Source organism: Narcine bancroftii, chromosome 5, assembly GCF_036971445.1.
Source record: "Narcine bancroftii isolate sNarBan1 chromosome 5, sNarBan1.hap1, whole genome shotgun sequence".
In the NCBI taxonomy this organism is placed as follows: Eukaryota; Metazoa; Chordata; class Chondrichthyes; order Torpediniformes; family Narcinidae; genus Narcine; species Narcine bancroftii.
This window is the reverse complement of record NC_091473.1, coordinates 80,086,617-80,101,766: the sequence shown is the minus strand read 5'-3', so window position 1 is coordinate 80,101,766 and position 15,150 is coordinate 80,086,617. Positions and strand designations below refer to the sequence as shown.

General features: G+C 42.1%; 1 protein-coding gene across 9 annotated transcripts in view; it reads right to left on the bottom strand.

Moving 5' to 3' along the window:
* Window positions 1–15,150, bottom strand: part of LOC138763585 (UDP-N-acetylglucosamine transporter-like) — a 78,842-nt gene that overhangs the window by 21,617 nt on the left and 42,075 nt on the right. For 8 of the 9 annotated variants that reach the window (XR_011357671.1, XM_069937990.1, XM_069937987.1 and 5 more), the window contains one exon: window positions 8,328–8,446. The exons of the other annotated variant lie outside the window; for it this stretch is intronic. Coding sequence is in view for 7 of the 8 variants with exons in the window: in XM_069937990.1 (XP_069794091.1) it covers window positions 8,328–8,446 (119 nt within the window). In the remaining variant the exon portion in view is untranslated. The remainder of the gene's footprint in view (window positions 1–8,327; window positions 8,447–15,150) is intronic. 9 annotated transcript variants of the gene reach the window in all.

Genomic DNA, 15,150 nt, shown 5'->3' with positions numbered 1-15,150 from the left:
TAAATGTCTTGATTTGATTTTCAGTTATCCTAACTTCATTCACAGTGACAGAGGATCAGCTTTATGAGTTCGGAACTTCAGCAATATCTTCTTGATAGGGGGTATAGCTACAAGTCACACTACAAGCTATAACCCTCGGGGTAATGGTCAAGTGGAGTGCAGCAATGGTACAATCTGGAAAGCTATCACGCTAGCACTAAAATCAAAAGGTCTCCCCACCAGCCACTAGCAAGAAGTACTGCCAGAGCTTTGAACTCTATCTGTATTTTGCTTTGTACAGGTACCATTGAAACTCCTCACCAACGACTTTTTCTTTTCCCTAGAAAAGCGAAAACTGGATCGACCTTGCCGACTTGGCTATCTAAACCTGGAGATGTTTTATTAAAAAAACATGTTAGACCCAGCAAGGCTGACCCATTCGTGGAGCGTGCACAACTGCTTCATGCTAATCCACAATATGCTCATATTGTATTTCCCAATGGTAGACAGGACTCTTTTTCCTTTAGGGATCTAGCTTTGCCTGGCCTGCTGCCTGCTAGTCCTTCCATTGACCTGTCTCCTTCCTCACCCTCCCCATCCCAAGAACCTTTAGAGCAACAATTCCCTCTTCATGGGAATCTGCCGACTGAAGTCCTTCAACCAACACTGCCGACAAGAGTCCTTCAGTTAAAGATAAATCTCCAACATCTGTGCCTTTACGTCGGTCTGAACGTGTATCAAGGTAGCCACAAAGTTATGACCATTTCTAGTCTTTGTTGTGGTTTCAGTGAGCACAGTCGCAGCGTGTTTACTCAGGCTCGCAGCTGGTATATTATTCTCCATTAATCTGTTTGCAATCCATTTTTTTTCCCTTGCCCTTTGCTTTTGCCATTATTGCATTTTCTTAAAATTAGTCCATTTAGAGGGGGGTGAATGTGATGATGTAATGGGGAGGGGCGTATTATACTGATTGCTTGCTATTGGGTATGGTTATAGAGATACTCCACCCTACTGGTATAACAGATGGAGAACCTTTCCCACTGGCCAGTTTAGAGGTGGCTTTTTGTCTGTTAATAAAAGCCCATTATTGGAATGATACTTGACTGGTCCTTGTCTATGGCATATCACCACTGGGAAAGGAAGGGATTCAAGTATTAGAGAAGTGGTAGCTGGGTTGGGGTTGCTCTTCAATATTGAGGTCTGGACTGTATTTGTCCACCGCTCTATGACAATTCACTTTAAAAGGAAAAAAAGAACAAAGAAGCATGCTGGTTTTGAAGTACAGTACAACTCTGATTATCTGAAATAAAATTCTCCAAAATCCTCATTTTATTCAAAATTTAAAAAAAAAACTGGATAAAAGGGGCGTGGCCATGAGAAGGACCTAGACAGATGTTTTTTTGGTTGAGTTCTCCATGAAGAGTACTAAGTACATGGTAAAAACTTGAAAATTAAGATTTATTTCAACTAGCACAAAGAAGCCAAGAAAAAAGATTGAAGAAGCTCCTATTTAACTGGGAACATCAGGTGAAAGTCCAAAAGGGAATGGTGCAAAAATGGCAATGGGACTGGCAGAACCAGGTAAAACTGGGGAGTCGGGACAAGAACTGAGCACAGGAGATAATTCTGGGAGCAGCATAATGGCCTGACTGAGGTTAATCATGAAAAGGTTCTATTTTTTTTTCAAGATTTTAGCCTGACCTTGATTAAACAAAGAAAAGAATTTGAAGATGTGAAAAGACAAATGCATGCTAAAAACATATATCCTGAAACTTGGAGGGTCAAAGTAGCGGAAGGGAACCAGTGATTTTTCAAGAACAAGATGGAAGACTTTCTATGAAGTTAATAAAGAAAAAAAATCAAGGTGGCTAAGGCAGAAGATTGTGAAAATATTTATTATGGAAAGTAGTAAAAGTTTTTTTTTTAATTTTTACAAAATTGTCTTGTATTTATTGTTTAGAAGTAAAGTGTATAGAAATGCTCACAGAAAGCCCAGTAAGGGGGAAAAAAATCTGGGAAAAGTAGTAGCAGGGTGGACACTCTATTCTCAGGGGGAGAATGGTGCCTGGAAAGGAGTAGCAAAAAAAAAAGGCGCCAAAGGGAGGGATTCTTTTCCTTGAGAGATTCCGCGTGCTTTTGGGGCTCTATGTTAACGTCACTGTTGGGGCAGGGACATTGTGTGTTTTTTGTTAAAAAAGGGGAAGGATCACTTCATTATTTATAGAGTCAAAGAGATTTTACTGTTTAAAAAATATTGTTTTAAAGAAAAAGATGGATAGAACATTAAAATTTATTAGTTTTAATGTTAATGGAATTAACGGGAGGTGAAGAGAAAACAGGTCTTGGCATACCTAAAAAAATTAAAGACAGATATATTCTTTTTACAAGAAACACATCTTACCAAATTGGAACATGCCAAATTCAAAAGAGGTTGGTGGTACAAGTAATATCGTCTTCATTTAGTTCAAAAGCAAGAGATGTAGCGATTTTAATTAATAAAAATATACCAAGAATAATAGAAGAGACTTTAACTGATTGAGCTGGAAGATTTGTTATGGCACATTGCAAAATTTATGCAGAATCATGGACGCTTATGAACATTTACACCCTAAATTATGATGAAGTCTTTATGAAGGATATATTTTTTAAAAACCACAGAGGAAAGACAAAATATATTGATTGGAGGATATTCAATTTTTGTTCAGATCCAATATTGGATAAATCAACAAGAACAATAACAAGGGCGAAAGATACGAAAGCAACATTGTCATTTATGAAGGATTTAAATTTAACTGATATATGGAGGCAGCTCAACCCCTAAGAAAGAGACTATTCGTTCTATTCAAAGGTATATGATTCACATACAAGAAATGATTTATTTTCAATGTCTGCCCAGCTACAAAGTAGAGTGGTAAAAATGGAGTATTTGGCAAGACTTTTATCAGACCACTCGCAGTTAACGTTAACTATTACAGTCATGGAAAAGCAATGAAGTATGTATAGATGGCACCTTAATACTATATTATTAAAGAGGAAGGACTTTTGTGAATTTATCAAGAGACAGATAGAAATATTTTGTGAAAACAATCTTCCTTTCACTGACTACAGTTTTCTAATATGGAATACATTTAATGCTTATCGGAGGGGACAAATTATTTCTTATACTAAAAATCTTAAGAGAGAATCTGTAATGGACGAGGTCTAGATAAGGATACAACAAAATTGGAAAAAGATAACAGATATCAAGAATACAAGAAAAATACACAATATTAGAAAACAAAAGGTTACAATATAATACACTACAAACCTAAAGAACAGAAAAATTATATTAAAAATTAAACAAAAATATTATGAATGAGGTATATAAAGTGTTATCTTGGCAGGTTAAAGCAGAGGAGACATCTAGAATGATAAAAGAAATAGATACTATTACATATAATCAAAAAGCAATAAACAGAACCTACTTAAGACAATACTATATGAAACAATACAAATCAGAATTGGTAGGAGATAAAACAAGATGGAAGAATTTTTAAACAAACGTTGAATTTCCTAAACTAGGAGAGAGAGAAAAAAATGATTTACAAGGGAAGAAATAGAGAAAGCCTGGGTACATTACAAGCTAATAAGTCCCAGGGGAAGATGGGTTCCCTCCTGAGTTCTATAGACAATTTAAAGATTTGATGATGCCTCTGTTGATGAATGTTTTAGACCATACAGTGGAGAACCAGACCCTCCCGGAAACTTTTTCAACTGCTATAATTACAGTGCTACCGAAGAAAGGTAGAGACCCACTAAAAACTTCATTATACAGACCAATATCACTTCTGAATTCAGATTATAAAATCTTGCAAAGGCACTAGCCAATAGATTGAGTGAGTATTTACCAAAATTATTACATCCAGATTAGGTAGGGTTTGTTAAAGGAAGGCGCTCTTCAAATAGTCTAGGTAGATTATTCAATATAACACATATGACAAAATCAAGGTTGAACCCAACGTAACTATTTTAAATGCAGAAAAGGCATTTGACTGACTAGAATGGTCTTTCTTATATAAAATGTGGGGAAAATTTGGCATAGGTAGAAAATTTATAAGTTGGGATAAAAACTCTTTATCATAAACTGCAAGCTAAAATTATAACTAATAACCAAATGTCATCTATTTTTCCCTTGGGTAGATCAAGTAGACATGGTTGTCCTCCATCTTCAGCATTATTCATACCAACTATTGAACCTCTGGTAGAGATTATAAGAAGAGATCCGGATATTAAGGGCTTCAAAGTTGGACAGGAAAAACATATTAGTTTATTTGCTGATGATGTGCAAATTACATATTATATCTGTCTGATCCAGCTGAATCATTGCTAAGATTACAAACAATATTAGAAAAATATGGAAGAATATTGGGATATAAATAAATATAGACAAACATGAGATAATGCCATTGTAAAACTTTGATTATGAAAGATACCAAAAAGGTAGTAGATTTAAATGGAAGAAGATGGGAATTAAACACTTAGGAATAAAGGCAGATCAATAATTAACAGAATTATATAGGCTTAATTATACCTCACTATTAGAAAAAATAGAAAAAGATTTACAGAAATGGAAAGATCTGCCAATTACATTAATAGGAAGGGTAAATTGTATAAAAAAAATGAAGGTAATGCAAGACTACAGTATCTCTTTCAATCGTTGCCTATTGGACTAACTAAACATTTCTTTAATTACATAATTGTAATAAAACAATTCTTATGGAATAACAAAGTTGGCTCTGTGGACCCTATAGCATAGGAGAGGTTATAGCTGCATGCAGGTTAGCTCAGAAAGAACACGAACCCCAGATGAGTGTAGTTAACACTGAGCTTTATTGGGCTCACAGCCCTGCTTTTGTTCTCAAGCTGAGGGGCATAGTCAAAGCCCCCTCAGCACTGATTGGTGCATTTGCAATCCGCTTTCCTTAATAGGCTAGTTAGGCTCCTTTAGTTGTGGCCATTTGGAGGGCATTTGTGCAGCCTGCTAGGTTGGATCATTGCTTTCGTCCTTCATTTAGTGAGGCACCCCAAGGGGCCTCCACAGTACCAAGAATTGCACTGGAAAAGTTAACATGGGATTATAAATTGGGAGCACTTAGACTCCCAGATTTTAAGAAGTATTATCTATTGGCACAAGCAAGACTTCCATCATCTTTCTTCGAAGAAAACAGACCCCCTTCACAGATTCGATTGGAACTGAATTAATTAAAAGAGACTATGAAGGACTTTAAGTCAATACAAAAATAAAACAGATAATCCTATATTTAATACAGATGATTAGAATATGGCAAAAAAAATGAAAGTATCGGGAAAAAAGCAGGTATATCGTTGAATACACCATTATGTAAAAATGTGCTACTGCCTATGAAGCTGGGTAACAAAATATTGAATTCATGGTATGATAAAGAATAAGGTATATTGATGATTGCTATAAGGAAAGATCTCTTATGTTTTTTGAAAAATTAAGAGAAAGGTAGGGACCAAACTTGGCCCCACCTGAAATTAGTGAGATGGAACAAACGATCTGGCTGGAGAACACACCAAAATTTATATCTAAAATGTACTTTGCTCTCCAAAATGAAAGTACAAAACCAGATTAACAGAGATTGAGAGAGAGAGATGGGAGTCGGATGTAGGAGTTGTAGTAATGGAAGGATGCTGGTCTGATTGGTGTTTGGATAGCATGGTGATAATTATAAATGTAAGATACGGATTAGTACAATATAATTTCATATACCAATTATACCTCACACCACAGAAATTACATAAATCAAAATTGGAAATATCAGAGTGTGTTTAGATGTGGAGCAGAAATAGGAATGTTTGTATATGCTACGTGGTCATGTATGAAGGTGAAACCTTTCTGGAAAGATATTACTGAAATATTAAAAAGGATAATAGGGGTTGCCTTCACGGATGACCTGGAGTTTATCTTTTGGGTACTTTTATTGAAATAAGTAACAAACTAACTAAATTCAAAATTTCATTTGTTATGTAACAATTTGGGGAGATTTTATAAGATTTAGAGTAGGTCACATACATACACACATTTTAAAACAGATCTTATTTGAAAGACTAAAGAATTCACATTGCAAGATCTCTGGAGAATGTAAGCACCTTTCACAAGTTGGTGTTAATTGAACTGACCTCATAAAATGCATGACCATTGTCTTGCTGGAGTCATGCTGTCTATCAGTACTCTTTCTGCCACATAGAAAGGTCACTCCTGGATTTTGTTTATCTAACAACAGATGGGAGCAGAAGAAAGAACTCCTGTTGTTTTGGTCAGGAAGGTGAGGGTTTTGCAAGACACGAGTCACAAGCTCTCTTTGGAGTTGCAGTTGGAAGAGAAAGAGTTGAGTTAACAGCTCAGTTAGTCAGTGTGTGGGACATTGACAAGTAACTGAAAAGTGCAATCCAGGGAAAACTGTTTGAAACTGATGAAAGCAAGTTCCAGAGCAGTAGATGGCTGGAAGTGCTATCTGTCTGATGTTTCTCTTGAAATAAAGCAAGGAATGGAACTCTGTGGTAGCTTGAAGAAAGAGGTTACCATCTAGAAGACCCTAATGTGGCAAGTTTCATCAGCGAGACCCTGAGGTGACTAGTGGTACCTCAGTTGTGGAAATCCTGGAGCAACAAATATTTCTCTCTCTCTGCAAACCCTACAAGAACCTTCCTATGCGGTAAACATTTACCTTTCAAACACCAAGCCTGGTGAACTTTATACATGTTAAATTCTGTGCACAGTATGGTGATTGCCTACAACCAGAGAACTTGGAAGAAGGAGAAGTGAGATTGAACTGTGAACCAAAGAACTTTTCTTGAATTTACACACACATTGCATACACGTGCAGTTAGAATTAGAAGGGGGTTAATTTGGGTTAGTTAAGTATAGAGTTAAGTTAATGTTTGATTCTATTTTCATGTTTCAAGTTGATTAAAAATAATTTTTGTTTTGAAAGCCACTTGTCTTGTTGAATGTCTATTGCTGCTGGGTTTTGGGGTCCTTTGGGCTCATAACAGTTAAAATAGCTTTAGCTGTGGCTAAGAAATGTATTGTTATTACTTGGAAATCCAACTCCCCACTACAGATAACAAGATGGACTGCTGAGATGAATAGTTGTATACCTATAGGGAAAAAAAACCACATATAATCTAAAGAACAAATATGATGTATTTATAAAAATATGGCAACCATATTTGGATTATATAGGGGCCCAAATATTAATAAGAAAAAAGGTGTTATTATTATAAAAATGTGATCTCCCAAGGAAGATTTTTTTTTAACCCAACTGTAAGCCCTGATAGTGTATGGATTTATACTGTGAAGGGTGTGGGGAAGGGGCTGTTGTGTTTTGTTTTGTAAGAAAAAATTATACATATCTTTATATCTTAAAAATGAAAAATTTTGATATGTATATTTATGGAAAAAAACCAAAAATATTCAAAAAAATTTGGATAAATGAGGAATGCGAAACTAATCAGAAATCCTCTTTTTCTGAAATTTTTTCGGAGCTGAACTGACCTCACAGGTTGAAAAAAAAATTCACTCGACGTGAAATTAGAATGATGATTATCCTCGTTTCCGGTAACTCCCTCCCCTCTCTCTTTCCATTTCTTCTTTACCTACCCCTATTGACTTTTCTCTCCAACTTAAACTGCAAGCCACTGTTTCCCAGCCGCAAGCAGTTTGAAGAAACTCTTTGTCCCGGCATCGTCAAGGAGAGTGGCCTCCTGGGCAGGAGCGAGACCTCAGGTTCAGTGGCACTCCCTCCCCTTCCCTCCTCAGCACCTGATGGTGACTCCAAACCGACTTCCTGGTGTGTGTGCGGTAGGCCTAGAAAGGATTTGGAGTTGGGACTTGGGCGTCAGAAGCTCTGGTGACTGGGGAGACAGAGCCCGCCAACTTACCAGTGAGGGTTCCACCAGCCCGGGAAGCCTTCCTGGAGACCAGCAGCAGTGGTGGGAACGTATTGGGGATCGGTGGCAGCAGTAGGGAGATCTTGACATCAGCACTGGCGTTGTGGCCAGCATTTTTTTGGGTGAGAATTAAACATCATTTTAACGCTTAAAAAGCCTTCCCTTGTTGTTTGTTGCTGTTTAAACATTGATACGTGATTTGCTGTTGCTACTGTGCTGTTTTTAAAAAAATGACCAGTTATCTGAAAAAATACGTTTATCCGACATAGGCCCAGTCCCAACCATTTTGGATAATCAGAGTTATACTGTACAGGTGTTTGGCACACCAAGTGATGAGAATGCTATATAAATGTCAATGTAGATCTTTACAACTCCACTGGTTAAATTCTTACCTGCAAAGTAACAACAATCCAAGTAAATTTATTGTAACCTTGGAAAAATCCGTGTTCATTTATTCGCTGCCCATCATATACATAAACACCCATCATTCCAAAAATGCTTCCAAACAAACCTGGAGACAAAATTGAGACATTAGAACACTACTGCTATTGTTATTTCAGGCATTTTATATTTTGCTCCTTTTACATAAATCTGTAAGTCTAATTTAAACTTCCTGAATTTTCCTGAAGGAAATCCGAAACAATTTTACTAAGAATCAAGATTTAGATTTGAATGATCACATCAATTAAAACCCTAATCATACAGCAACCTAAAGTCAAGACTTTAAAACCTATAAACTGCAGGGAACTGAAATCTGTCATTCATCCCAAACAGTCCACCTTGACTTTTGTGCTCCACTCATGTCTTTCTTCATCTAAATACCTCAGCATAAATCTCTATCTCCTTGGTTAGCAGAGATTTTCAGTACCCTGCCAGGTTGTGACAGTTCACCCTCTTGAATGCTGTTCTGATGTCACCCTCAGAGACAAACATCACAGATTCCTCAGCCTTTTCAGATATTCTAGTAGGCACTGTTCGGTTCTTCTCAAAGCGGGCATAGAAGGTGTTCAGCTCATCAGGTTTTAAAGCATCACAGCCATCTACAGTGTTCACCCTTACTTTGTAAGCTGTAATGGGCCTGTACTCCCTGCCATGGCTAGCATATATTGGATTTTTAGACAAAAACAAATGTATACTAGATCAGGAGATCAAATTAGATTGTCATGGACTTATCAAAACTTTGATTGCACGTCTTATGCAGTGCTATGTAGCCATTTTTTGATGTACTGCTGAAATTTCACAGACAATTGCTTTTTTATTATTATTTGGCAACCTCAAATGGGGCTAGGGGTCATTCAGGTTACACAGAAAATTCATTAATGAAAGGAGTGTTATTATAATTGATTAATTAAGTTGAAGAGCAATCACCATTATATTTCTATTAATGTGATAAATCCATTTTTATTCATTAAATCTGAAAAGTAGAAGAATATAAAAATTTTGAAAACAGATCATTTTGAGGGCTCTGGAAAGAACATGTTCTTTTTTGGTAATTTTTAGCATTACCTGTGACTTGGCCCAAATTCCTTTGGTAAGGATTTTATTTATTTTTGTTCATTGCTGCTTTGCAATGATTGGAAATGAACAATGATTCTATTCATATTCAAAATGTTACTTGGACTATGTCCAACTATGAAAGTCACGTTGCACTAAAATATTTGAAGACAAATCTTGTACAAAGAACTTTTGCTCTGCTGGTTTTAATTTTTACTCGAAAAATAAAGTTCAAAACAGAAATAAAAAATTGAGTATGGTTCTCATGACATTTTTACTGTACAGGGAGAAGAAGAGGTCTGGTGATGAGAACCATACAAGTCCTACCTAGACTAAGTGTAGGAGGACACAATATCAACAACCTCTGCAATGCAAATGATAGCAATCAATGATATAAATATACAGAAATTAGTATCTGCCATCAACAGAGAGAGTGAACGACTTGGCCTCATTTTAAATAAAAAGAAAAATGAAGTAATGGTAATATCAAAGAAACCCGATATTCTAAATTGTAGGATCATATTGGGAAATAAAATCCTGAAACAAATTCACAACTTCAAGTACCTTGGATCATGGTTAACATCTGATGGCAAATGCAAAATAGAATAAAAGCAAGAATAGCATTTATAGAAATGAGAAACATCCTAATGAACAAGAATATAGCAATTGATATCCACCTTAGAACTCTCAGCTGCTACATTCTTCTTATATTGATGGATGGCTGCGGTCATGGACCATCACAAATGCAATGAAAAAAAGAATAATCAATGCAGTAGAGATGTGGTTTCTCAAGACTGCTATGCATATCATATACAGACAGGATAACAAACGAAGAAGTTCTACAAAGAATGAAAACAAAAAGTACATGACTTAAAAGAATCAGAAAACAGCAATCAAAATTCTTTGGACACATCATGTGAAGAGATACACAAGAACATTTAGTTATAACTGGAAAGCTGGAAGGAAAAATAAAAGCCTGCACTGGTGATACCTCCCTCCCAGATGCACTGAACAATCTCAACGTGTGCTTTGAGGTGAAAAACGATGTTGCAGCGAAGAAGTCTGCCTCTCCTCCAAATGACCAGGTGCTGTGTCTTGCAGTGGCTGATGTGAAGAGAGAGCTAAGCAAGGTCAACCCGCGGAAAGCTGCTGACCAGATAACATTCTCAGTAGAGTGCTCAGGGGATGTGCAGCTCAGCTAGCAGATGTTCTCACTGACATCTTTAACATCTCCCTAAGAAGTGCCATGGTCCCAAAGCACTTCAAAGCTGCCACCATTGACCCTGTGCCGAAGAAGTCGTCTGTGTTGTGCCTCAATGACTACTGCCTTGACGCACTCATGTCCATTGTCAAGAAGTGCTTTGAGAAGCTTATCATGGGACATATCAAGCTATCAAACTCCTGTTGCCCCCGTCACTAGACCCCCTGTAGTTCGCATACAGACCCAACCGCTCTACAGATGATGCCATCGCCACCACTCAGCATCTCACCCTCACCTACCTGGAAAAAAAGGACTTGTATGTTCAAATACTGTTTATTGCCTTCAGCTCGGCATTCAACACAGTGCCTGATAAGGAAGTTGAGTCTACTGGGTCTAAGCACCTCCCTTTGTAATTGGATTCTAGACTTCCTGTTGGGAAGACTTCAGACAATCTGGATCGGTACAGCACCTCCAAGACCATCATACTGAGCATGGGGGCCCTGCAGGGCTGCATGCTGAGTCTATTGCTGTTCACTCTGCTGACCCATGACTGTGCAGCTAAAGACAGCTTGAACCACATCATCAAGTTCACTGATAACACAACCGTGGTGTGGCTGATCAGTTAAGAATGATGAGCCAGCATACAGAGGTGCAGTTGCCTCCAGACTGGTGCACAGCCAACAACCTGAATCTGAATGTTTAAAAAAAACAAAAGAGATGGTGTCATTTTCAAGAGGGCTGGGGGGGCAGGGGACAACACTCCATTGACCATTGATGGCTCCACTGTTGAGATCATCAAGAGTATCAAGTTCCTTGGAATGCACTTGGAGGAGAATCTCATCTGGTCCCTTAACACAAGCTCAATAGCCAAGAAAGTCCAGCAGCAGCTTTACTTCCTGCAAAGGCTGAAGAAAGTTCATCTCTCAACCCCCCATCCTAACTACATTCTATAGAGGATGTATAGAGAGCATCCTGTGCAAATGGATTACCACCTGGTTTGGAAGCTGTACCTCCTTGGACCGAAAGACCCTGCAGAGGAAAGTGAAATCAGCGGTAAAGATCATTGGGGGCTCTCTTCCTACCATGAAGGACATCTACAACACTCAATGCAGGTGAAAAGCAATAAACATTGTGAAGGACTCCACACACCCCTCACATAAACTTTTCTCCCTTCTGCTATCTGGTAGGAGGTGCAGCACTTGGACTCTTACATTCAGATTTGGCAACAGTTTTCTCCCCAAAGCCATCAGTCTCCTAAACTCCCAGAACATTTGTGAATAAGGTACCATGGATTGTTAATGTATACATTGTAGCGGTGGCAACACTGCTCCTGCAATAACATACGCAACCAGACGGGCTGAGCTCAGTGAGCAGACTGGTTTATTGCAGGCTACTGAGCTGCACTTATACTCCCAGCCCGGACCTGGCTGAGAACCGCGCTGGAGGGCACTGACATCACCTGGGCATCACGTGGTCCCCAACCGCGGGTTTCTGAGCTCTGAGCTGGAAGGAAGGGAACCCCCCCACCCCCAATGACACAATTTTGGCCAGCTGCCGCGTGGCTTACAAGCGGGGCTGGTTCACCTGCCTTGTGGTGAGCTGCCACACAGCAGCCCCCAGAACTGGCACCAATATCCTTTTTTGCCAGGCAGCCTCGTTTCTTGGGCTGGGCAACGACCACGGGCTTGGTGGGATCGAGGTGCGCTGGCTTCAGCCTGTCCATGCTAAACAGCTCATGCCTAAGTCCACCGTGTACGTCGAGCCGAAACGCTGTATAACCCTGTACAACCCCTCGTAAGGTCGCTGGAGAGATGCTGTCGTCGGGCCACGCCGAACAAAAACGAACTCTGCGGAAAGCAGCTCGCCAGGAATGTGAGTTGGATGGGCGCCATGCTTGGGTGGTGGTGGGGGTTCGAAGGAGTCCAAGTGTGCCCTGAGGTGAGGAAGTAGTTCATGCGGTGACCGCTGGGGATTGTGAGGTGCGTTGACGACTCACCAGGTAGTGCTAGTGGCACACCGTAAACCAGCTCAGTTGATGACACCTGCAGATCTTCCTTGGGAGTGGAGAGGATGCCCAGGAGCACCCAAGGCAGTTCGTCTGTCCATTCGGGATCGGTGAGGCGGGCCATGAGCGCCGATTTAAGGTGGCGGTGCAGAGTTCAACCAGTCCATTGGCCTGCGAGTGGTCGGTCGTGGTGTGGTGTAGCTGTATCCTCAACCTGTTGGCAAGCTGTGCCCAGAGCGCAGATGTGAACTGGGTGCCCCGATCACTGCTGAGGTGAGCCGGGGCGCCGAACCGGGTGACCCAACCATGCAACAGGGCTCGGTAGCAGGAGTTGGTGGAGGTGTCTGGCATTGGGATCGCCTCGGGCCAGCAAGTGGTGCGGTCCACCACCATAAACAGGTAACGGTTACCCCAGGAAATGGGTAAGGGCCCGACGATGTCCACATGAATGTGGCTGAACCGTTCCCGGATGTGTTCGAACACCTGTACAGGCGCCCTGGTGTGCCTGTGCACCTTGGACATCTGGCAATGGGTGCTTGTTCTGGCCCAGCCCGTGATCTGCTTCCGCAGCCCATGCCAAGCGAACAGTTCTGCCGCCATCCGGACCGTGGACCTGATGGACAGATGTGAAAGGTCGTGGATGTGACGGAAGACCTGCCTGCACCACTGCTGCGGAACCACTGGCCACGGGGTGCCCAAGGAGATATCGCACAGGATGGTACCTTCGCCACTCGGAGTCAGGATGTCTCGGAACCGCAGGCTGGTTATGGCGGTCTTGAAGGCCCTCGTCTCCTCATCAGCTTCCTGGTCCCGGGGGAGCTGGTCAAAGTCGACGCCGGGCGTCAGCGTGCAGATGGCTGGTCGCGAGAGTGCATCGGCAACCATATTGTCCTTCCCCACCTTGTGCCGAATGTCGGTGGTAAACTCCGACACGAAGGAGAAGTGACGCTGCTGGCAGGCCGAACAGGGATACTTTGCCATCGCGAGCGCCTGGGTGAGGGGTTCGTGGTCATTGAAAATGGCAAAAGTCCTCCCCTCCAAAAAAATAGGGGAAATGCCACACCGCCAGATACATGCCCAGGAACACGCAGTCAAAGGCACTATACTTGCGTTCCGGCGGGTGGAGCAGGCAGCTGAAGAATGTCAGTGGCTCCAATGCCCATTCACATGCTGCTCCAGGACGGCACCGATGGCTGTGGCAGAGGCATCGACAGAGAGTGCTATATGCAGGTCGGTGTGCGGCTGGGTGAGCATGGCGGCGTTCATGAGGGCATCCTTGATGGCCTCGAATGCGGTGCAGGCTTCTGGGTTCCATGCGAGTGTTTTGTGCTTAGCTGCGATGAGGGTGAACAGCGGCTGCATGATGCGTGCAGCTCCCGGGATGAAGCGGTTGTCTTTCTTTGGCTTGGCTTCGCGGACGAAGATTTATGGAAGGGTAATGTCCACGTCAGCTGCCGGCTCATTTGTGGCTGACGAGTCCGATGCGGGACAGGCAGACACGGTTGCAGCGGTTGTAAAAGTTGACCATACCCGTGAACTCCTGCAGCCCCTTGAGGCTGTTCGGGCGAGGGAACTCCCTGATGGCGGCAACCTTCGCAGCGGTGGGCGTGGCTCCTTCGGCCGTGATGTTATGGCCCAGGAACTGCATGGACTCTTTCCCGAACTGGCACTTGGCTGGGTTGATGGTAAGGCTGAAGTCGGGCAGCCGGGAGAAAAGGACATGCAGGTGGGCCTTGTGTTGCGACCGGTCCTTGCTGGCGACAAGGATGTGGTCCAAATAAATAAAGTCGAAATCCAAGTCCCTGCCCACAGAGTCCATGAGGCGCTGGAAGGTCTGAGCGGCATTCTTGAGCCCAAACGGCATGCGCAGGAATTCGAACAGGCCAAAGGGGATGATGATGGCCGTCTTGGGTATGTCCACAGGGTGCACCGGGATCTGGTGATATCTGCACACCAGGTCAACCTTGGAGAAGACCCTCATGCTGTCCAGGTTGGCCATAAAGTCCTGGATGTGAAGGATGGGGTAATGGTCAGCAACGGTTGCCTCATTGAGCCGTCGATAGTCTCCGCAGGAACGCCAGCCGCCGAAGACTTCCGGGACCAGGTGGAGTGGCGAGGCCCACGGGCTGTTGGACCGCCAAATGATCCCCAGCTCCAACAGGTGCGAAAACTCATCCTTCGCTACCTAGAGCTTGTCAGTTTTACAACCGCTTCATCCCGGGAGCTGCACACATCATGCAGCAGCCGTCGGTGCCTTGGCGTGAACCGGCAGGCCCTGGGTGGGGATGTGGGGGAACACCCCATGGTGCGGCAAGGCAGTGGAGAACTGTGGCTTGAGGAATGTCGGGAACTCGTCCAGGATCTGCTGGAACTCGTCTCTGGGAGTGCTGATCGTGGCCATCTGCGGTTGCTCCGATCGGGAGGCATCGAGGCGAATGGCTTGGAAGGTACAGGTGTCCACCAGGCACCTACCTCGAATATCCACCAGAAGCCCGTGTGCGAGGAGGAAGTCTGC